The sequence below is a fragment of the Carassius carassius genome, chromosome 14, assembly GCF_963082965.1.
Source record: "Carassius carassius chromosome 14, fCarCar2.1, whole genome shotgun sequence".
Lineage (NCBI taxonomy): Eukaryota > Metazoa > Chordata > Actinopteri > Cypriniformes > Cyprinidae > Carassius > Carassius carassius.
Window position 1 is genome coordinate 15,812,043 of NC_081768.1, and position 23,668 is coordinate 15,835,710.

A 23,668-nucleotide genomic window follows, 5' to 3' on the forward strand; every position below is an offset into this window, starting at 1 on the left:
ATAATACACAAATATGTTGTTTATTTTAAATGTTTATATAACATACTGAATTGGATAAGTGGGAATCATTTTCCATTGTAAATTTAAAAACAGGTCCAACAAAAACAGCTGCATGCATCAATCCATCAGTAAAGAGTCACACGGTTTGAGGATCCTTAATACTCTGAATTGCTCCACATGTTGCCTTTGTAGAAAATATGCTAATAATCCTGATTTAACTTGAACTTTTGAGGTGTTTTACTAAATCCAAAGCCATAATAGTCAATACTCATATTTGAAACTGATTTATTTCTACATATTAATCTTGTTAATATCATACAGACACGGCTTACCTGTAAGGGCCTTCACCTTCAGAGAACTTCAGTTGAGCTTAACTTGGTTTAAAGACCTAACAAACACCCAAACATTGAGGGTGCCCTTTTAAATGTCCTTTGTTGGGGTCTATCATACAAATCCAGACTATCATGTTCTATTCTCATCAAAGAACTGAACCTTAACAATGCTTTGCCTCTTTCAACTACCAAGACGGACCTGTCAGCACCTGCCACCTGGGAATGTAGCACCTACTTAGCATGTGATGAACAAATTACAGCATCCTGCTTTCCATCCACCTCTCCATCCCTGTCTGGCATGCCAAGCACCTCATGAGGCTACGAACTATATTAAGATAACTGTAAGATAATAGACCAAATATGTTATAAATCTGGATGTTTGTCATACTAATATGATAAAGTATGGACTGTTGACTGTTTGATTTGAGGGGTATCAGAATAGGACATGGGCCAAGTTGGACTAGACACAGTATGCACAGTAAACAGTGACCTGGGTGGTCATATCAAGGTCAAAGGCATGAACACTGACAGTTCAGGCCACTCTAGTGTATTAAAAACACTTATGATGATTACAGTCTCCATCCAGTCCGCTAAAAATAAAATAGATCCAGTATAGTTATCCAGATTTAAAAGGCATGCTAGAAATATCCTAGGAAATTAATCTTTAAAAAGTGTCCTAACCATGACACAACAAAACAATAAATAATAAAACAGTAACAATAAAAACTTCTTATTTTTCCAAGCCAGCCATGACCACAACAAATGGCCTCTCTTTAGTCCAAAATCATGCTCCCCATAACTGTACATTATATCAGATATCTTTAATCAGCTGTATTTTTTTGTAATTTCATGCAACAGATTTGTGTTCAAACATGCAAATCGTGTGAACAGACAGCTGGAAACTTGTTGCATTGTGCCTGGTAACTGCTGCACTCAGTCCAACTGGCCTTCTCAGCAAAGCTGTAAAACAGAGCAACTGCTGAAAGGCTCATGTCAGACATGGGTCTAAGTCTTTGTTTCAGAACCAAAACACTAGCTCAGATCTCACTCAAGGCCAAGCTGTAACTCTCAGGTCCACAGCTTTGGCTCTTGTAGCTACTGATGAGAAAAGGGTTCAATAAATCAATTTCTCCATGGAGTCTCTTACATTTATGAATGTTTTAGCTCTGTAAAAGTCCAATACAAGACATTAATGTTTTATTTATTAAGAGAAACTTAATAACTTTTTACAAAAATTAAACTATCTTTACAGAGACTGTAAAGATATCTATCAAAATATAAATAATTTGAAACAGTAAAAGATATTTAAAATGTTAGGGTAAAAATCTGTTAATTTGGTTAACAGCTTCCTTCTGTGTAAAAAAAAAACAAAAACAAAAAAACACCTGTAATAGATAATAGACACTTAACGGGACACTTCATAAAGTAATTTTATACTTTACACTGAATAGCCATAAATTTACTTTTTGTTATCAGTTATGCTCATTAGTGTTTCCATTTTATGTTCCATCTTATCATCTGGCAACCACAGATGAAATAATGATAAAATAAAATACCTCATCCTACTAACACGCATTTATGAGCCTGGATTTATTAAACCTAAAATTGGTTTTCTCCTGCAATAATCACGTAACATACTCTCCCCAATTTTCAGCCACAGTCTGTTTTTAATTTAGAATATAATTTATAACACACTGTAATGTGGTAACAATTTGAAGTTTGTTTTGCTTGTTTATGCTAATGTAAAATATATATATATATATATACACACACACACACACACACACACACACATATACACTGTATGTATGTGTGTGTGTAATATATATATATATATATATATATATATATATATATATATATATATATATATATATATATACTGTATATATATATATATATATGCATACACACATTATTTAACATTGCTTGCTAACATTTTTGACTAATAAAAACAATTAATTCAGACATTACATAAAGTACATGTTTGGTTTATTTCTTTCAGTGTAGACAACTTATGAAAAATAAAGGGTCCCTTTGGTGAGCATTCTTTGCTAAATTCCCTCCCTTCAACCAGTTTATTTCTGTGAGCATTATTGTCTTGTGAACTTCTAAAATTCCACACAAATCAATAATGCTGCTGAAAGCCTTTTAAGGTCTTGGCAAAACCCTGTGAAATTCAACCAGATATTCTGGATTTTGATGCCAGAACTATTGGCTAAATAAAAGACCTTTCAAATAAAATCTGTGGGAACTCTCCAACCATCACAATATCCAGAAAAATTAATAAGTCCCAGCATTAGATTCTGAAGCACAGCTAAAGGTCATCATGTACGTCCCGCACTGTTTTCCATTCCATTATGCCAGTCCTCTTAAAATAATAAAGGGGGTGACACAAGAAAAAGAGCTGTGATATTCCACCCAAGAATCTCTGGGGATTGCCTCATTTTATTTCCATGACAGCTTAAAGTGTCCAGCTTTAATACACAAAGGAGATCTACAAGGGGCCTGCTGTAGCTGGAGCGAGGGGGCCGGAGGGGAGGGGGCTCTTACATAACACAGTTTGACTTCTGCTTTGTTAACAAATGGCAGAGGGGGACAGAGAGAGAGTAAAGCTCACCAGGATCACAGCAAACAGCTCCAAACATGGCTCGAGAGTAGCACTGAAGAAGAACAACCGTGGGTGTTTAATTGAGAATAGCCCATCAGTCCTGTAAACATCTTCAGCAGACACACTGGACGGAGGCCTAGACTCTCATACTCACAACACTTTTAAACAACGGCATCATAAAAGGAAATGTACTCAACTGTGTTATTTGCCTCAGCCACCAGCCATCTACACGTGTCTTTTTTTCCGAGCATGACATTACTTTCAGAGAAACTGGAATAATAGGAAAGGTGATGAACAATTGAAAAGGGAACTAATAACTGCAACAAAACAAATACAGGTGTAGATAATATTAACGCTGATGCTTAATGCTAATTGTCAAAGATTTGTAAGCTTATTTTGTTTTATTTACTATTCTGAACTTCTATTTGCTTTCGGGCACACCAATAATGCATATCAAAGTTTTTCTATTTCAGAAATACTCAGATGTTTAAAGCTGACCCACCAAGCATAGTTGGTGAGTTCAAATAAGGCATTTTAAATAGACATATGAACAGAAAAAAAATTGTTTTGCAGTTTACTCCTATTTGTCCTTTTCCCAACATGTACAGGGATATGTATAATTACAGTATAGTTTCCTTGATTAACTGTTTGCCAGTTTTATTTACATTTATTCTGGTCCTATTATTAGTAACTTGCTTTTTCTTATTATAGTTAATTCCTATATTAATATGATTAGTTAGTTTGATTATTAAGTGTGTGTGTAATGAGTAATTTGATTTAATATTATTATTATGTGCGTGTGATGGCTTTCATGTGATGTGGTCAATAGTTTAGAACAACAAGCACTTTACTCTCATGACATCTAAATTAATTTAAAGAAAATAAATGCATAACATTAAAATAGTGTAAATACTTTAATAGTGTAAACTTTATAATTATTTTTAGTTTATCTTTAATCTTGGGCATATGTAATATTTCAAATTAAATATATATACAAGTACACAATATTTTATACAAGTTATATTAAGTGATATACACTGTTTAAAAGTTTGGGGTCAGTAATATATATATATATATATATATATATATATATATATATATATATATATATATATATATATATAAGAAATTAATAATTTTATTCAGCAAGGACATACTAAAATTAATCGAAAGTAACAGTAAATCCTTTTACAATTGTTAGAAAGATTTCTGCTGTTCTTTTGACATTTCTAATCATCATAAAAAATAAATAGCACAAAAGTTAATAATAAGACATTTTAAAATGTAATATTTCACAATATTAAACTGTTACTATAGTTTTTATCAAATAGATGCAGCTTTGGTCTGCATAAAATACTTTAAAAACATTAAAAGTTTACAAACCTCAAACTTTTGAATGGTAAGTTTTATATTTTTAGAACTGTTACAATAAAATTGGATTGTGTCATGGGATCTAGACCATTAATTTAAGGACAATTCATTTAAGTTATCACATTTTAAACAATTAACTTAAAAAAAATTTACTAATTTAAAACTCATAAAAAAAGTCATGCAAACTGCAGCCTTTGTTCAGGGATATTTCACCCAAAAATAAAAATTCTTTCTTCATTTACCCATCCTCAGGTTGTTTAAAACTGTATTAATTTCTTTCTTCTAGTGAACACACACACACACACACATAAAATATATTTTGAATAATGTTGTTAAACAGTTTCAGGTCCCCACTGACTTAGTTTTATATATATATATATATATATAGGGACCAGCAACTGTTTGGTTACCCATATTCTGCCAAATTATATCATATCCAAATTATTTTATGTTCAACAGAAGAAAGACACTCATACAGTTTTGGAACAACTAAAGGGTGAGTAAATGATTAAATTTTTGGGGAAACTATACCTTTAAGACGGCAAACTGAAACCAATAACATACTATACAAAGTAATAATTTACTACATATTCTATGACTATTACAAAAAAGCTAAAATGTTAGAGTAATAATAAAGCAACGTGATGCTACAATACTAATACTTTCCATTTTCCATGACTGTTTCAACCTGTTCCTTAGCAAAGACTACCAATTACTAAAATTAACAATTATTATATATTCCGCTCACAATCACCTGGATTTATTACTCATTAAACATTTCCATACCACTACGGAACACTTATACTGTAGCACACTGGCTAGTGGCTACTGAGAGCTATCTTCCCCAGTAAACCAGTCAGCGCTGTACCATCTGATACAGAATGAGGTTTAAAATAACAACTGATATTACATCATGGAATACAGAAGCCCATTATGTCTGGAAGATGTTCTAGTGCACAGCTTTGTATAGATGAGTCAAAGTCTCCGGGTCTGGCCCTCGCAGGCCCTGGCATTTGCTGACCAGGACAACATGCAGCCACAGAGGGAGGGGTACGCGGCACGCGGTGCATGCACAGCATCAACCGCAGCCCAAGCCAGAAAAAAGCCTTTGTGCGCAGCATGGATGTTCTAGAAGGACAGATGGGGCAATGATAATGAGTTTCACACTTGGGATACAAAGCAGTGCATAATGGGGTGGCTTTTGATATCGAATGACTGACAAAGCTCATAAGGCATGCAGGGATTTATTTTGTAGGTAATAAACATAAACAAAAAAGAAAGAAATAATAAACGATTATAAGAATGCTAACATTTTACAGTAAGGTTCCATTAATTCATGTTGATTAACACATGACTAACATTAACTAACAATGAGGAGTACGTTTGTTTCAGTATTTATTAATTTCCTATGTTAGTTGATGAAAATGCAACTGTTCAATGTTAATACATGTTAGATCAGGTCCATTAAATAATATTAACATTTACTAAGATTAATAAATGCTTTAGAAGCATTTTTCATTGTTAGTTCTAATGTAGTTCACTAATATTAACAAATGGAACCTCATTGTAAAAATGTTTTCTTTTGAAGAATATCAGTTGTGTCACCCTGACATTTGTGATTTTATACACCCCCCCAAAAAAATCTAAATAACAATTTTAATTCAGAATTTAAAAACACAATGTGTAAATGTATGTAAATGTGTAAGTTATTGTAAATATGTAATGTATACATTGTTTTGGAATAAATGTATTAATTGATTGCACACAAAAAAGCCAAACCATTGGCCTTAAATTTATACTAAAGTATAAAGTAAATTAAATTTATGTACTAAAGTACTCTATTAATATGAAGGAATTTTCTGTTTTGATTTTCACAGGTGTTTTAACTTTATTTTGAATCAAACTACATTGTGTTGTGTTTTATGGTTGAAGGAAATATCCGTAACCTTAATGAAAAAGGTATTTGTCATTTTCTGACTGGACATTATCTGGCTTTCTACTGATTTTTTCTAGCATTGGAAATCTCACCAGCCAGCAATTCATCAATATTATTCTAACCAGCAGAGACTGTAGGCGTCCCACTTGCAATGCAGACAGAGGCAACTGTTTCAGACCTCTCAGTTATTTGACTGGTGCCTGATAATTTTGTCAGGGGATGTAAACTATTCAACCACACCTAAAAACGGCTCTATGATAATCCAGACATTTCAAGTGCTTCCCTAATGATGGAGGACCCCAAATCTCAGTGTTGAGCAACACCAGCAGGCACAGCCTTTATAGAGCAAGCCAAGCCGTACACCTTCACACACAAACACACACACACACACACTTGGACTTCACACTCTCTTGAAAAGTGAATAGTTCACAGCGATCTAAAAAAAACACAATATTAACACATTATCTGAAGATCCATCACACAGAGTGGCCCAGCTATGTGTTACATGGCAAATAAATGAAATGCATAACGTTGAAGTCCTGACATATCATTGTCACGTTCTGTACTCAAACTATGAACTCTCATCGGGCAAACATCATCTAAACACTGACCTCAAGCCAGCTGGTCCACAATCTGTCAAAGCAGCAAGAGGTGAAAAGAAAAATCTGTCGGCACAACACAATCTGAAAGCAGAGACGGTCTGTTCAACTTTTTGTTTGCATTAGCGTGTTTCTTTGTGCACACAGACCTTGAAATTTGTAGCGCTAACAAAGCAAAGCGCTAACTCGCGCACACTTCAAGTGCCACTCAAAGCCACGCTGCAGTCAATTGGGTGGAAGGAAAGTATAAGGTTAGATGAAAGTTGCTAAGCAACATGGTATAACACTGAAACGGTTTGGATGGGAGTGGATGTGGTGTATGATCTTTCAAGGGCGCCTCAATCATTGTCTGAGGCTGCAGGTAACCAAAAATATGCAGACATTCAGACCAACAGCATGATAATGAGTGTGATATTACTTTACAAAAAAGGTGCAATTTTAAGTTAAGATTTACAGGCATTTTAGAAACAATAATGCCAGATACTTTGTGTATGTTGTGTTACCGTCTGTGTATGGGAACACACCAATGGTGTTTCATTCTTCAGGGTTTTTTCACTAATCAGCTGATTTAATGATTCAATGACTCACTCACATTTTTAATTCCTGAATAAATCAGAATCTTGTAACAAAACGACTGACTGAATAAAGCAAATTCCCATAACTTGGCCATATGGACTTTACCAAACTAATATGTACTGGTAAACAAAGAAATGTACCTACTTTTCAAATTTTTTTTTTTTTTTTGAAAAAGAATAGACTTGAACTGTTCTTTTCGAGATACATTTGGCAAAACATTGTTTCATTTATTTTGGCACTGCACTCATGTAAGGAAACCTGGAAAGATCTGAATAAAGTCATAAAAATATTTACCTCACTTTTTCCCTGTGTTTGGAAAATATTTTATGTGGTTTTACTAATGTCCTCTCAAATTAAAAAATATATGTATTACTATAATTATTAGCATACCTCCCTGGCTGTGTATTTTCTTTTATTTGTATTAATGTAGTTTTGAATGTACTTTGACGATCTTTCTTTTCTGTTGCACTTTAAACTTCAATTTACAAAAAGAAATAGGCCTATTTTAAAACCGTATTAAAACTTATTAAAAACTTTGGAAAGATTTGACTAAATTTATGTTTCCATTTTTTTCTTTTTAAATCCAACAAATTACAACAGAAAAACAAGGTTATTCAAAACTACAGTAATATAAATACAAGAAAATAGACTTAAAACTGCTGTAGGATGGAGTGTATTTCAGATCTCTTAAAACGCCACTCAACCAATCAAATTTGAGGGCTTGATGAATCATTAAATAATGCAGAATGCATGTTTTATTTTTAAGCAAATAAATGAACCACTTAATTTATTAGTGGACACTGGACATGAATAATGTTGTGACGTATTTATAATGGTAAATGGCTACCAGTTGTAAAAAAAATACCACAGCAATATTCTACACTGATTTGCAGAATTATTTAAAGTCACCTGTGAAACTGATAAAGACAACACAATACATGATCTCATATCTAGGCCAGAGTACAAATAACCTCATGTTAAAAAACAGAGGATACCATTAATATGGTAATCCACTCAATCCTATGGATGTGAGTGACTAAGGAGCCATGAATAGAAAGCCTGCGATTTTAATCTCACTGAGAGCACTTCCTCTGTCTTCATTCCATCTGCTGTCATACGCCTGCCCTCGCTCTCTTACCAATTCCTGTCTGTCTTTATCCAATTTGAGTGATATGCAAAACAAAGAACGTGCCTAAGAGCATACGATGACAAATCTAAAAGCTTCATTTTTGGTTAACAAGTGTTTCAATAACAGTGAAATGACAAGTGGCAGCAAATGGCACTAGGAGAAATGAATAATAGCATGTTATTAGCAGTCAAATCATGTCTTGGCATAATTGCAGTGCTACAAAAAGGCTTTTACTAACTTGAAAAACCTATGTAAAAACATTTATGGCTTTATCAGTGCTTACAGAGCTGTAAAAAATACCTCAAAATCCTGAGGTCTCGTGGCCTACACTATAGATCTATATATATATACAGTACAGACTAAAAGTTTGTTAACATTACTATTTTTAATGTTTTTGAAAGAAGTTTCTTCTGCTCATCAAGCCTGCATTTATTTGATCAAAAATACAGAAAAAACTGTAATATTGTGAAAAATTACAACTTAAAATAATAGTTTTCTATTTGAATATACTTTTAAAAAATAATTTATTCCTGTGATGCAAAGCTGAATTTTCAGCATCATTACTCAGCATCATTATTATCATTACAGCCTTCAGTGTCACATGTAACATCCAGTCTATCACATGATCATTTAGAAATCATTCTAATATTCTGATTTATTATGAGTGTTGGAAACAGTTCTGCTGTCTAATATATTTGATGAATAAAAGGTTAAAAAGAACTGCATTTATTCAAAATAAAAATAAAATTCTAATAATATATATTCTAATAATATATTTTCTTTACTATCACTTTTTATCAATTTAACACATCCTTGCTGAATAAAAGTATTGATTTTATTTTTTTAAAAAGAAAGAAAAATTACTGACCAAATTACTGACCAGTAGTGTATATTGTTATTACAAAATATTTATATTTTAAAAACATAGCTTCTTTTTTTTTTTTTTTTTTTTACTTTTTATTCATCAAAATATCCTAAAAAAGTATCACATGTTCTGAAAAAATATTAAGCAGCAGAACGGTTTCCAACTTTGATAATGAATCATCATATTAGAATAATTTCTAAAGGACCATGTGATAATGATCCTAAAAATTCAGCTTTGCATCACAGAAATAAATGATAATTTAAAGTAAAATAAATTTAAAAACAATTATTTTAAATTGTAATAATATATCACAATATTAATTTTTTTTCTGTAGTTTTGATCAAATAAATGCAGGCTTGATGAGCAGAAGAAACTTCTTTCAAAAACATTAAAAATAGTAATGTTTCCATACTTTTGGTCTGTACTGTATATATAACATGATCCTATAAGATCAGCAATATCAAATCAATGAGTTTGTCATTCACAAGACAACTCATTTAAACGGCATTTCACCAGCAATCTTTTGGGCACCTGTTCACCACACAAGACAGTAACATGATTCTACACAAAGCTTATCAAATATTAAGCAGGCAACACAAATTATTCATTATCTTTGTAAGGAGACGGCTTCCAAAGACGCTGGCAGGAACTTCTCACAAATGTTGCAGTCTCTCACCTATGTTGTTCACTTCCTCTTGGTGAAATACTATATATCTCCTGTGCCAGAAGACGATGATAACATCACGTATGTCTGGCACAGGTGTTGAGCTAAAACATCTGTAAACACAGATACACATTTTTCACAGGTGATGTGAGTTTTAAGGTGCAAACTATTCTTTATTTTTTTGCCAGTGTACAATCCTCTTGTCAGTGCGCTTCAATTGCATTACAACCACATTATGCTATTAAGGAACAGAACAGAACTACTTATAGTTATAATATTTTGCCCTGTATTAATGATTTTAGTGAAAAAATTTTAAAACAGGAAAACTATGTTATTAAGTTTAAAAGTTATGTTAAGCTTATACACCTGGTTTTCAATTCCTATAAATTTAACCAGGCTAACTAATTTTAAAAGAACAAGAACAACCTTCGGTTTTAAAATGTAAGAATTCTAAATTTAGGAATACTGCTTTGTCTTCAGTTTAAATGATTAGAATTGTTGTTGTTTTTCATAATTCTTCCAGGGGGTTTAGAATTTTGGTTAGTGTATTGCCTGTGTGGTGGACAGTTTATTATGAGAAGTAAAATACATCGGCAAAAATGGGACAAACAACACAATTTAAAAAATGGTGCATAAAGAAGAGGACTCAGCATCATTATGCGTTTACTGTTATTTATTATATGCAAACTGGAAGGTAAGTTACCAACAATATATTTCTGAAAAACTGCTCGGTTTCTAGATTGATTGTGCTGGTCACTTATGGTCTAGAGATGATAGATGAACTACCAGCCTGTGAGACTGAGGTTGATCTGACATACCATGATAAAGCTAGCTGGTAGACCACTGGATTTGGTAGACTATACAAGTTCAACAAACCTTAAAATGAAAAAAAAGGTTAAAGAAATACCTATGTCTACAGAGTTTAGAAACTGAATAGAATATTATTTTAGATATTTAAATGTTGGTGGCTTAGAGCATCAAAAAAGCTCATGTTGAGAGTGAAAAGCTTTTATCTGTGCACCATCAAAAATCTACCAAAAACCGTTCAACTGCATAGTTCATCTACTGTACATCTGCCGCATACACCGCACTGCTGTACAAATAAAATCTGACTAAACTGTCCCGTTTCATTTTTTCAAGCCAACAACAATGCGACTGATTGAACTCGTGAAGTGTCGTTTCGCTGTCCTTCTACCTCCACATTTTGAGTGAATCCTATTCTATTCCTTATTTGGATCTCTTTTCCTGCGGTACACAAATAATTTCTATCCCATCTCCTTCACCGATGACGAAGCACTGCAATTTATAGTTCCCTTTACATCCGTCAATAGAGCCATAAAATGAGCAGTATACATTAACACCACTCATGCTGAGTAAGTGAAACACTTAGCTGCCGATCTTCTGCACTGCACATTTGTATGCAATGGATGGCTGCTGCGGTTTATTATAATAAACCCTGGGACAAATTATAGTGCCCCAGACGAAGTAAACAAGCAAACTTTCTGTTTTAGTTTGAAATATCACTGAGATATTCAAACACTGGGAATATGACTGAGAATGAAGCAGGCGGTGCGTAATACCCACCTTTCTGAGGAAGCAGTCCAGGTTTCCGTATTGATAACGCTGCTGCACGCTGAACAGTGACGGTCACCGCACGCGCTCGCCCGTGCATGGAGCCTCTCACGCTCTCATCACAATATCAGCGAGTGGGAGGAGAGGGGCGTTCCGTAGAGCCACAGACGTTTAATCAAACTGTCATTTTAATAAAGGTGCATTTTCAGTGCATATTTAAATGATCAACAATGATAATAACAGAAAATACATTTAAATGACACATATTGCATACCGTTAATAGCTTACTAGTAGTTGTAAAGTAAAAAAAAAAAACAATAAAAATGATGCAAGTTGATATGTTGGCTATTTTCAGTTTTAGCGTTTTTGGGTAACGTTAATAATCAAGTTATTTAAATTTTCATGAGTTTAAAATATTTTAAGTCATCTTGCCCCTTCTTGAAAGTTTGCTGAGGCCCTCTAGTGGTCCCAGGACCCCTAGTTTAGAATCACTAGTCGACGGATGAGCTAAAAAATGAAAGTAAATATATACATATATAAATATATATAGATTTTTATTTTTTCAAAGTAAAAATTAAAAGACAAAATAATCGAAATAAATGTATTTGAATTATAATGCCACATATAAAAACATCTCAGAAAGTCATTTTTAACATTAACATGAAATGTATTAAGCAAGTAGCAAAAATATAGCCACTGGATTGCATATTAAATAATTTTGTGAATGAAAGTTTGAGCATATTATCTGTCAAAAGATCAAATACGTTTCAAGTACATTGGGTAGGCTACATACTCATTCTTATTAGGTAAATATATGCATTTGTCAAACACTTCCACAGTTCCACTATATATAGACTATATATAGTGAGGGCCTCTATAGAGGCCAGCATTTACAAAAAGTCTTGCAAAATTTTTAAAAAGGATGGCAATATGGAAGAAGAGACTACATCCATTTAATCTTGACTTTAATCAGTTTTGTCTTCACGATCTAACAAACATGTACACACCCACAAATACTGCACACACACAAACCACACATCTGCCATTTTCACACTGTGCATTCACACTTTTTATGCTGTTAAATACCCTCATTCTCTGCTTCTTTTTGGTTGATATATCATAGTCAGCAATAAAAAGTGAATACATCAATAAATACTTTTAAAATGCACAAAACTATTCAGCTTAAAATCTCATCATCTAATGACCAAACCCAGCCAACACAATCTATATTTCAAATAGAAAAAAAAATGGTTCCATGATTGCTATTTGCTACTGATGGGACTAAGAGAGCACAAACCAATTGACTATATTGCAAACAAGTGACCATAAGACCCCTCCAACATATTGCATATCTTCAGCTGAAGATTAATCATTTAATACCTATAAACTAAGGTGATTGTTTGCATTGCAAGTTGAGTCTAGATGAAAACCCTTGAGGAACACTGGGTACTGAAACCACAGGCAATATATGAAAAATAAAATAGCATTAAGACTTCTGAAACTAATGTTTGCATAATATCCTCTGTGCTACGTAGATGGCAGTTGGTAAATATAAATGGCAAACCAGTTTCCTTAAGAGGCACCTTCATACAAAACCTCTGTAAGGTCATTGACTGACAGGGCAGCAAAGCAACTGTCTTCAGTTTTGGACATAATCAGTAGCTTTTGTTCCACCTTGAAGAGACTACAGATCTCAAAGGCTCAACATGAAAAGTGCAGAGTCAACAGAATGAAAGCCAGCCATGTTGAAGCATGCCATCACCATGTGCGTCTCGGTATGGGTGGAGGTGGTGTGGGCCTTTGCGCAGACGTCTGATGAACAGGACGGGATGGAGTTGATACATATCGCTCGTTTGGTATCTCTGGATTCCTAAGAGACAGCAGGTTAAATTTAATTTACTTTTTATTGTTCAAAAGTCTGAGGTCTGTAAGGTTTTTAATGTTTATAATAAATAAACCTCACCAAAGCTGTATTTATTTAATTAGACATACAGTAAACAGTTATACTGAATATTATTACATTTAAAATGTAATTTGTTCCAATTGTGGCAAAGCTGAATTTTCAGCAGACACATCATCCTTTAGAAATAACTTTTTAATATCATAATTTTGAAAACAGTTGCTCGGTGATACATTTATTTTAGGAATGAACAGAAGGTTCAAAAGAACACAATTTAATTTAATTATTTTTTATTTTTTTTTTCTATATATTACTTATTTATTTTTTATTAGCTCATCCTCAGTCTTCATACAGTAGTTTATGCCAGTTGTATTTTTATCATGTTTCATGTTGTATGTTTTATTTCAACCTTTTTACAAAGAAATTGAACATTTAAGTTTGAAAATCTCCTCTTTGACTCGCACTGATAAAATATTTTGCATGTAGCATGTGGTTTAGAATGTAGCATCATCTTAACATTTGAAAACTGAATTGTAATCGGTTTGTCTTCTTTGCATATATGTATTCACTTATAGCCACCTTAAAAGGTACAGTACTTGGGTTGGATGTACACAGATTGCACGCCTTTCTAAAATTTCTCTAATTTTATCATAGCTCCTATAAGCTAGGCAAGATTTAGCAGTGGATGTGTGGCACCCACATCAGACTGCGGATGTTCATCACCCCCATATTTCTGACACCAATCCTCTGATGTTTGTGTTTGTGTATATTAGCTGATGAAGATGTAGCACATTCTAAACCCACATTCCGTCTTCACAAGATTTTAAGGTTGATGCTGCTACACATGATCAAGTCACTGATGGAAAGTTAAGCTTCACAAACTCCAGCATTGTGGTTTTAAAAGTTTAGCGATTGCTGCTGTGGTTTGTCACATGGGGAGGTGTACAGTTTCATAAACGAAGCACCTTCGCTTCACCTACAAACTTTTATCCAATCATCTGGTACATTCTCACAGTGAAACTTTTCGAAAAATAAAACTAACTCTCTATGTACATGTTTGCTCTGTACAGCTTCAAATCTAAAGACTTGCTCTATAAAAGAATTCTCAGTTAAATGCATTTTTACTTACAGTTTGAATTATACTTCAGAATAAAGCTATGACAGAAAACACACTCGTTTTTTTAGATTCCAACACAGTTGGGTTTTACCTGGTATTGTGTACTCCAATGTTTAACACGTACCTCTCTATTACCCGTGGTGGGACCCTGGGTGGAGGGAGCACTGGTGGAGTATCCACTACAGACCGGAAAGGCCGAGGAGGAAGTGGAATATCTGGAGGCTCCTTAAAACATTAAAGAAAAGACATATGATATTATGAATTTATAATACAACAACCTAAGCTAAACACTTTGTGCCAGTAATATTTCAATATAACAGTAGTAATAGTTAATAGTTTAAAAGTTTGCAGTCACTAAGGCTACATGTATTTGATCAAAAATACAATAATAATATACAAAAATAAAAATATACAAATATTTTGAATATATTTTAAAATATAATGAATTCCTGTGATGGCCAAGCTGAATTTTCAGCATCATTATCCCAGTCTTCAGTGTCTCTTGATCCTTCAGAAGTCATTTCTAATATGCAGATTGGCCGCTCAAGAAACATTTCTTAATGTTGAAAACAGTTTCTGTGAAAACTGTGATAAAAACTGACCTCACATTCTCCTTCCACCCCACTGCTGTTGCTGACAGTGCTCTGAATGCTCAATCTGTGACTGCTACTACCTGCACAGGTAAAACCTTTACCTTTACATTGTAGAAAAACTCCATACTTGTAAACACTGTTCTGTTCACAGTAATATCAGATGTTATTGTGTGAGATTAAAGAAGTTATTTATTACATACTAGAAGTGCTGGAGGTGCTTCCTGTCTGCCAGCTTCCTCTCTGCAGCGGTCTACTAACAGGAGGGGGTTGAGCAATCGAACGAGGTGCAGGTTCGTACACTGAGCAATTCACGTTCATTTGAGAACCCCACTGACTGTTTGTTTGCATGGGTGCTGTAATCATAAGCTCTAATGGAAAAACAGAAAGGTTTGTACATTTTAATAGCATACCATGTTCACCACTTATGAGTTTATTGTATAATGAAATGTGTGGTAAATTCCCTTACCATTTGTCCCTTTGCCTCTACAGCGTCGAGTGATGCTGTCTCTTAATCTTTGTAAATTGTCCTTAAAGAAAAGTGTTACAGAAACATCAGAGACACTCATTTTATTTGTTAAACCTATGAAGGGTTAACATTGTATTTGATTTGCAAGGCCTCTAAATTATCCATATGATCAAAGCTTTGCTCAGAAACCTCTTTTACACAATCTAGCACATGCATTCCGATTAAAAGTCCGATTAACACTGTCAAATCTAAATGTAAGAATACCTCTATATTGTTAGTTATATTCCAAGATGAACAAATAGTTTATTTAATTATCCATATAGAAAAATAATGTTAAAATGTGATAAATAATAAAACTAAGCATTTAAATATAATCTTAACAAGACATATTATTGGGAAATATAGAGTGACAAGTGATATTTATATGCATTTTATGTACAGTATGTAGTCTACTGTACTGTTATAAATATCTCATTGATTTACATTACAAGATATCAGAATTTAATCTAATGATATAAATAATATCTACATCAAGGTGCATATTTTCACTTAGTTTGGGCCTCAGTGTTTTTTCTCCCCCTTGTTGATTATAAGCTCCATATTCTCACTATATCAAACTATATGAGCCATAAAAGCCTGATCAAATATGATATTCCAAAAAAAAGGAAATATGCCAAGATGTGACCTGGAGTTTCTTACCTGCTGAAAGCGGAGAGAGCGCCATCTTTTATCTTGATCAAACTGCCAAGCCTTGAACTCCTGCACTGCCTCTTCCACAGTCAGCTCACCCACCTTCACCCTCTCCTGCAGAGAGATGAGCTGCCTTTGTCCCGGGGTCTTCATACCTGCAAAGGGGTCATGATGACTGCTCATGTCTCTGTCTCTCACCAGCCGTACAGGAGCTGCAAGCATGGAAATCGAGATTTACTTTCAATTGAATCATCCATATTCTGTTCATATACACATACGGTTCGCAATTAGGCTCAGGAAACTTTTATACCTAAAGAGGAATCCCTTTCTGGCCGTTGACTGAGTGAGTATACAGGTTCCTTGAGAGAGAAAACTGTAAAACAGATCAAATTGAACTGAAATAACTATAAGGGGACTTTTTTCAGAGAAAAGGTTTTCCTCAGAAATGAGAATTCTGTAATAATTTACTCACCCTCATGTCATTCGAAAAACTTTCTTTCTTCCATGAAACACAAAATAAGATATTTTGAAGAATGTTGAAAAGCGTGTTGAAATATCAAAATATCTTCTTTTGCGTTCCGTAGAAAAAAATAAAGTGTAGAATGATGAAAGAGGGAGTAAATGATGCAACAGTTTCTGATTTTAAAAGCTAAAATTAGAGCTATGTTTGCACTGTGGTTTAGCGGGGTTTGCGTAATGAACTTTTGGTTTGCACCTTTGGAAATGTAGGTTGTGTTCTCTTCAGGCTCTGGCAGGTTGGCAGGTCGTGGAATCGGTGCTGGTGGGCGGTTGATTATTTCGGGGGTGGATTGTGGCTCCACCGTGTCATAAATTTGATCAGGGCAGCATGGATTATAAAGGTCCTCTTCTTCTATGTCCCCATAGATATCCACATTAAGGTCATGGTAATCTTCATCATCCATTTCAGGTAATCCACCATTAGTTGAAGTATGTTCAAAGGACTTTAAACTCTTGTCAGGTTGTGCTAAAGGAAAACAATTCATGTCATTTGAATTGTTTTATAACCATTTCTACACCAATTAACATTGCACTTTATAAATGCCATATATTAGCAAGTTGCTCTGGTTTTTGCACTACGCAAACAAGCTACATCCTGTGACAGAGCTGTTCAAACATACATACTAGCAGATTATGCTAAATTGTCTTAATAATTGGACTATTTCCTGGTATGTTATGTTGCAAACATGAAAATAAGACTGTAAGCCTTTGCAAAAATGTTTTACACCAGGTGAAATTTGCAAGTAATGTGTTTTCAGACTTTTTAATAAGTAACAAGTTTTCACAGATATATATATAAATATATATATGTATAAAAAAGACAAGATGGAGGGTGTTATCACACGGGAAAAGTGGCAGAAGTCACATAGTCACACAAAGAACTGTTGTGTCGTGATCAACATTTGTCATTGACGTACCTTCAAAAAACTTTCTCAGCATTGTCTCCGAGTTACAGTCCTCCAGAGCACTTTCCAGATCATCATCTGTAGAAACATGAATTTTGACACAACTGACATTAGACCCATGAAACATGTTTTTTAATGCTTACATTTTATCATCACATATTATCACAAGTTAGCAGTAGTAACAAAATATGCCTTAAAAGAAGAAGAAGAAGAAGAAATGCTTTAATTTATGCAATAATGACTACTGTTCTTGTGGAAGAAATATCCTAGAGTTTTAAATGAAAATGCCAAACACTAACTCATGTCAGGATTCAGTTTCATCATAGACTCGTAAATGTCCTCATTATCGAAATTTGTGATGAAATTTTGGGAAGCCGTCAACATGTCCTCATAGATATCCTCGTTGCCAGATGTGTCCTGAGATTCCTCCATGTGTGTCTTCACTAGATCTACTGTCTCCTGTTTTGTTTTATGAAAAAAAGGAAGCTTGCATTTATTATCAGCATCATCACAGCTATACTTAAATGAAGACTTACAGAAATACTGCTGTATAAATGTGTGCTGATTATTAACAGAGCTATAATGAACATAATGAAACTGCAAATAGCACTTTTACAATGCTTTGATATTTAGTTTTACATGCATTAAGTTGTTTATGTGTTCCTTCCCACAGCATTTCAGGAATTGGTTGACTTTGTTACTACAACTTGTTGTCAGCTACAGAAGTAATCAAGAACATTTACGCAATTAACTCACAACAAATTCGTCCATGAACTGCCTTAAATCAGAGAAGCCACTCTTCTCGGCCAGTTTGTTAGGGTAATCGCCATCTTTGTTCATCACACTGTAGGCCTGCATGGCTCCAGGACACCGCATTAACAAAGACGTTAACTTTTTAAAGCCATACTTGGCTGAGAAGTGAAGCAGTGTGGGAAGTTCCACATCACGGTGATCTGAAAACAAAGAGATTGCTTTTCATTATTGTACAATAGAGTTTCCTGTCTTCGAAAAAAAATGTAACCATCCACACCAGTTCCTTAACTTGGTGTTATGTTATCTGTCACCATAAAAGATATTCATCATAAGCAAGACTTCTATAAACTATAACACAAGCAAGCTGTTATGAATGAAATCACTTACTCGCAGGTGTGTTATCTGCAATTTGACCTATTCCAAATACTTGTAATGCATTTAGAGGCATCCGTTCTTCCAGACAGTCAGCAAGCAAATTATCCAATGACTCGGGAACCTTTGATGTGATATCAAATGCCTGAAAATTGAATATCATAAAACAATAATTAAAAAAGCTCTATGTTAGTCTTTAAATTTAAGGGGAATCTTCTGTAAATACTTTAAAAAGGGGAAAACATTATGGTCTGCATGTTAACATTTAAATTAATGTTTATTTCTGCTCCTGTTGCCTCACTTTTTTTTTTTAAATGTCTAAAATTGACCTTTTTTTATTGTTACTGACTAAACAACAGATTGCATAAAGCATCTTGCATTACTGATCTCAGGGCTGTGTGTTGCTATTCAGGCATCTGTATGAGAACAGACCACCTGTGGGGCCAATAAACTGTCACCACTGATATCTGACATAAAATTACAGCATATTATAATATTTCAAAAGTTAAATCGTTTCATTTATTCATTTTATTATAATATTACAAATTAATGAACACATTTTTCACAAGACCATAATGTTTCACCGATATATAATTATATACAAAACATTTCTGTGAAGCTACTTTGAAATTATTAACATTTTGAAAAGTGCTATGCAAATAAGCATGGCAGGCCTTAACTCCATTATTCACGAGTCATTTCAGTTTATGTGATTCAGTTTTTCTGTTTCATCATTACCTGACACATGAACTGCACTGGATCCATTGCTTTCTTTAGATACCTGCAAATTTCCTCCATTTCTGTGTAATATGTTACAGTAGTTGAACAGACCACAGATTCATTTTGATAAAGAGTTAATGAGACTTTCCCAGCTGGCATATCTAAGAGAAAAATATATATTTTAAGCAAACAACCCTGACAAATCCAAACACAAATTTGCAAAAGACAAAGCTTCTCTTATAATAAGTGAGCACATTAACAGGAAACAATATGTAAATTCAGTAGAAAGTGAAAAGGGATGGAGGAACCGATATGAAAAGTTCCTCTTTCTGTGTTTTTGTCTTACCAGGTGACTGTACAGTAACAATGTACTCATTTACAAGAGTTCCAGGCATCCGCTGAGGTGTCGAGTATTGAGAGTGAAACTCCACCTCCAGTCTGCCCTCATCCACAATTTTCTTTACCGTGATTATATAAATATTCACACAATTCTTTATGGGAACAAACAAATGGTGAGAAAGTCACGAGACAGTATCAAATACAGTAAATGACATAGAGTAACACAAAACGATTGATGTTAATTCCACAAATGTCAGCAAAAGCTTTCGAATGAAATGCTGCAGCCATAGTTTGCTACGGTGTAAAATTCTTTGATTTAACAAAATTCAAAAGTAACAACAGTTTACAATGTAGAGGATAACACTATTTAAGCCATATGTACACTAAAATATCAAAATATCAAGTTGTATGAGTGTCTACTGTATAAAAATGTCTCTTCGTCCAATAAATTCAGGCATAATTGGATTTATTATATTCACAAATAATCAAATCGACTGATTCAAAACTACTCAGCAAAGTATTTAAGTGGTTAGTAAAAACACCCTACAGGCAGGAACAAAGGTAGTCTATGAAGACGACAACTTCATTAATCTGTGATATTGTTTTAATCAGTTTATCACCCATCGCTGCTACATCATCCTTCTTTCAACATATCACCGAATTAAGAATGTTATCTAAATGAAGGTTGTTAGACAAGGGCCCTGCACTGACTTCCTGTCTAATTTAAAAAAGCACAAAGAAGTGTGATCTCAAACCATGTGAGCTTCATGCTGACATTAACAACTATGCCCATATAAATTTGGAAAAGCTTTTTTATTTAGGCTCTGCATGCACTGCACTTACCCCACAGAGTATTCTGTCTGGCTGGACAGTGAGACTAGTTTGGTCATCTTGTGGCTCTGTGGTATTTGAAGAAGTTTGCTCAGTATTACAGACATCATTCCCATTCAACTGAATCTGTTCCGTCTCATCGGGCAAAGGCTCGGGAAAATCTGATAATGTGAACTCATTCATTTGTTCTTCTAGTTCAATTTCATATGGATTCTGGCAATGGTTTTCACTAACAGATCCTAGAATGAAAATGTATATATTAAACTTTACTTCAGGGTGACCTCTTCATGATTAGTAAGCTTAATTATGATCCACAATACAAAAATATTTGTGCAAATTTAATTTAATTTAATTTAATTTAATTTAATTTAATTTAATTTAATTTAATCAGATATATGCAGACCTCAAAAATATAATTATTTCAAACCAACTATAGTACTAGAATTAATTATGTATTATTTGGTCAAATTAATTATGATCCAACATGCATAATTATTTAAAGTACATAAAAATATTTTTTTAAATAGAAATGAAAAATAAAAATAAATAAGAATACAAAAAAAACAAATATACATCTTATCCAACATAAATTTAAGTTATATACTAACTTAAACTTATATTCATTTGCACTCTTTTGCAGTGTTTGTCAGACTGCAGGGGAGTCATATTAATGTTTTACATCTTTTTAGCCCGTCTTTGTATTATTTATTATTATTGTTGTTGGCATTAAAGGTGAAAAATAGTTCTTATGCTGAATGCACATACCGTTATAATGAATACATACCATTATCAATACACTCAAGGACAGTAGACACATATACTGATGGTTCGTCTTCTGAATTGAGCTTTCTCCAATACTCCCAGTATTCAAAACAGTCCGCTGACACTTGCCCTTCTGTTATACCACACAAAAAGGCAACAATTTTGAATGGAGGCTGAAGAAGATCCCGGAAAGTGTCCTGCACCTCAGGGTCTAGCTGCATGTCCAGCAATGCAGCAGACAGCAAAAGCATGATGCATTTGCTGGAGCCAAACAGCTCATGGTTTTTCATCCACATCTCTTCATTCACATCATACAGAATGACGGAGCCCTCTGTAAAGTTACATGATGCTGCCAAGATTTGCTGTAGATAGTCGGCCCATTCCCTGGCTTCACTGGTATAAACAATTAACACCTCACACATTGTGGAGTATCCAGGTTGTTCTGCAACACAAATGGATAATAAATGGAACAGAAGAATTTAAAATAATTTCTTGGTTCATCAACTACCAAAATAAAAAGTTACACTGTAAAATATTACTTTGAATTTATTTTCACTCAGAATTTTCCTCAAAATGCAAACATTTCCCACATACACAAAGTAGAACACATTGAATTATATGTGAAATTTAAAGTAGAAAGACACTCCAATAAACTTTGGTCGAAAAATTATTTTTAACGTTTACTTAAACGTTAAGAAAACTCAAATACATTGTTTTTTCTGCAAAACAAAAAAAAAGTACAGCCTACAGAGTTTGTTTATTCGCTGATTAATGATTGATGAATAGTGAAGATCTGAAGGCCAGCCATGTTGCAAGGGGTTCCTTATAGAGCTTGCAATGTTTTGTCATAAGATGATTGAGCAATAAATTGGTTTTGTCAACCATTAAAAATTAGTCATCTTCTGTCTCCTAAACTCTGACATAGTGTCTGTTTACAAATAAAATTAGAAAACACATGATATGAATGAAGAAATTACCAATGGAATTTGATGAATCAGGCTGGCTAACTATGAAACATCTTCTATGATCCACATTAATAGTACAGTAGTGATCAAATACGGTTAAAGATACATTTCAGTGCAAAGCCTGTTTACTATGTCACTCAAACGATTAACAACAAATTTCACATTTTATGCTATCTACACATTTGTGTGACTCTCCTGTTTGCGATGTAACCTGTCAGAGGAGAATTCACTTTTCATGAAACTACTACAGTTCCTACTTCAAGTAGATATAAACAGAAACTCAAACTCTAAAAAAGGAAATGCAATTATGCAACTTTATATCATATGCAGAGTTATCTTTTATTATTGTTTTCCACAGAGTCGATGAAAGTCAAAGCAAATGCACAGGAAGATTTTTTTTTTTGACTTCCTTTTCGCTTTCAGCAAAATTGTTATTTTGCACCATGTCATCTCTATCATTTTCAACAACAAAAAATAAGATATTTTTATGTCAGTAATCTATTTAAATTCTAAAATGAATTCAAAACTACAATTCTTAACCAAAGATCAAACAAAGAAGGTTTTGTTTGTTCAAGCGTAACATTTTAACAGCAGTAAATGAGATCTTTATTTAAAAATGACTCACCTTGTTACTTGTTATACGAGTCCCAGGTTGCAATAAACAGTGTTTTTTTTTCAGGTGGTGTATAGTGGCTGCAGCTTCCCACAGTGGCTTTCTGTTTGCCTTCTTCTCAGTCTATAGCTTCTGATGAAAATCCACCGCGTATATGACTGTGGTATAAGACCAAATTGCGTTCAGCTCATGACTTACATCTACTAAAAGAAATAGTCCATTTCCTGATGGTGGGTGTTAGCGTCACTTCCTAAAATACACAGCAACTGCTTAACCTCACACAGACAGAGCTGCTGTAGGCTGCTGTGACCCTGTAAAACAGACAGAAAATTCCCCACACAAGTTAAAAAAAGAAGTTAAATTGAACTATAATGCTTATAATAATTACACAAAACAGATTTTCATAATTAGGTATATTAACATTATTTCAGTTTTTTTTTTTTTTACTGGAAACACCAGCTTTATATA

General features: G+C 33.7%; 2 protein-coding genes across 11 annotated transcripts in view; both read right to left on the reverse strand.

The window, feature by feature from the left end:
- LOC132157143 (sorbin and SH3 domain-containing protein 1) overlaps positions 1-11,773 on the reverse strand; it is a 52,417-nt gene extending 40,644 nt beyond the window's left edge. For 4 of the 9 annotated variants that reach the window (XM_059566340.1, XM_059566341.1, XM_059566344.1 and 1 more), the window contains exon 1: positions 333-482. The gene's annotated coding sequence lies outside the window, so the exon portion shown is untranslated. Of the gene's footprint in view, positions 1-332; positions 483-11,667 lie in introns of those variants that run through there. The other 5 variants (XM_059566342.1, XM_059566345.1, XM_059566343.1 and 2 more) reach the window with 3 other exon arrangements.
- Positions 11,774-12,603: 830 nt separating this feature from the next.
- pik3ap1 (phosphoinositide-3-kinase adaptor protein 1) lies at positions 12,604-23,395 on the reverse strand. Of its 2 annotated transcripts, none has more exons than XM_059566348.1 (17): positions 23,213-23,395; positions 21,645-22,064; positions 20,873-21,099; positions 20,037-20,181; positions 19,709-19,851; positions 18,986-19,115; positions 18,602-18,798; positions 18,145-18,304; positions 17,858-17,923; positions 17,137-17,406; positions 16,732-16,794; positions 16,431-16,633; positions 15,732-15,792; positions 15,466-15,633; positions 15,275-15,345; positions 14,797-14,897; positions 12,604-13,525 (listed from the first exon to the last, which is right to left on the reverse strand). In XM_059566348.1, exons 2-17 carry the CDS (start codon positions 22,042-22,044, stop codon positions 13,414-13,416), a joined length of 2,517 nt encoding a protein of 838 aa, XP_059422331.1. In that variant the 5' UTR covers positions 22,045-22,064; positions 23,213-23,395; the 3' UTR covers positions 12,604-13,413. The 2 variants fall into 2 exon arrangements, with proteins under 2 accessions (XP_059422331.1, XP_059422330.1); XM_059566347.1 differs by having other exon boundaries at positions 15,275-15,360.
- Positions 23,396-23,668: the final 273 nt, after the last annotated feature.

Bases quoted from the DNA above. Each gene is read 5' to 3' on its own strand.
- pik3ap1 (XM_059566347.1), bottom strand. From the start codon at position 22,044: ATGTGTGAGGTGTTAATTGTTTATACCAGTGAAGCCAGGGAATGGGCC. The intron at 17,407-17,857 runs GTACGTCAATGA...GTTTTCCTTTAG, and splicing joins GCTGAGAAAGTTTTTTGAAG to CACAACCTGACAAGAGTTTA. The intron at 13,526-14,796 runs GTACGTGTTAAA...GCTGTCTCTTAG, and splicing joins CCACCACGGGTAATAGAGAG to GAATCCAGAGATACCAAACG.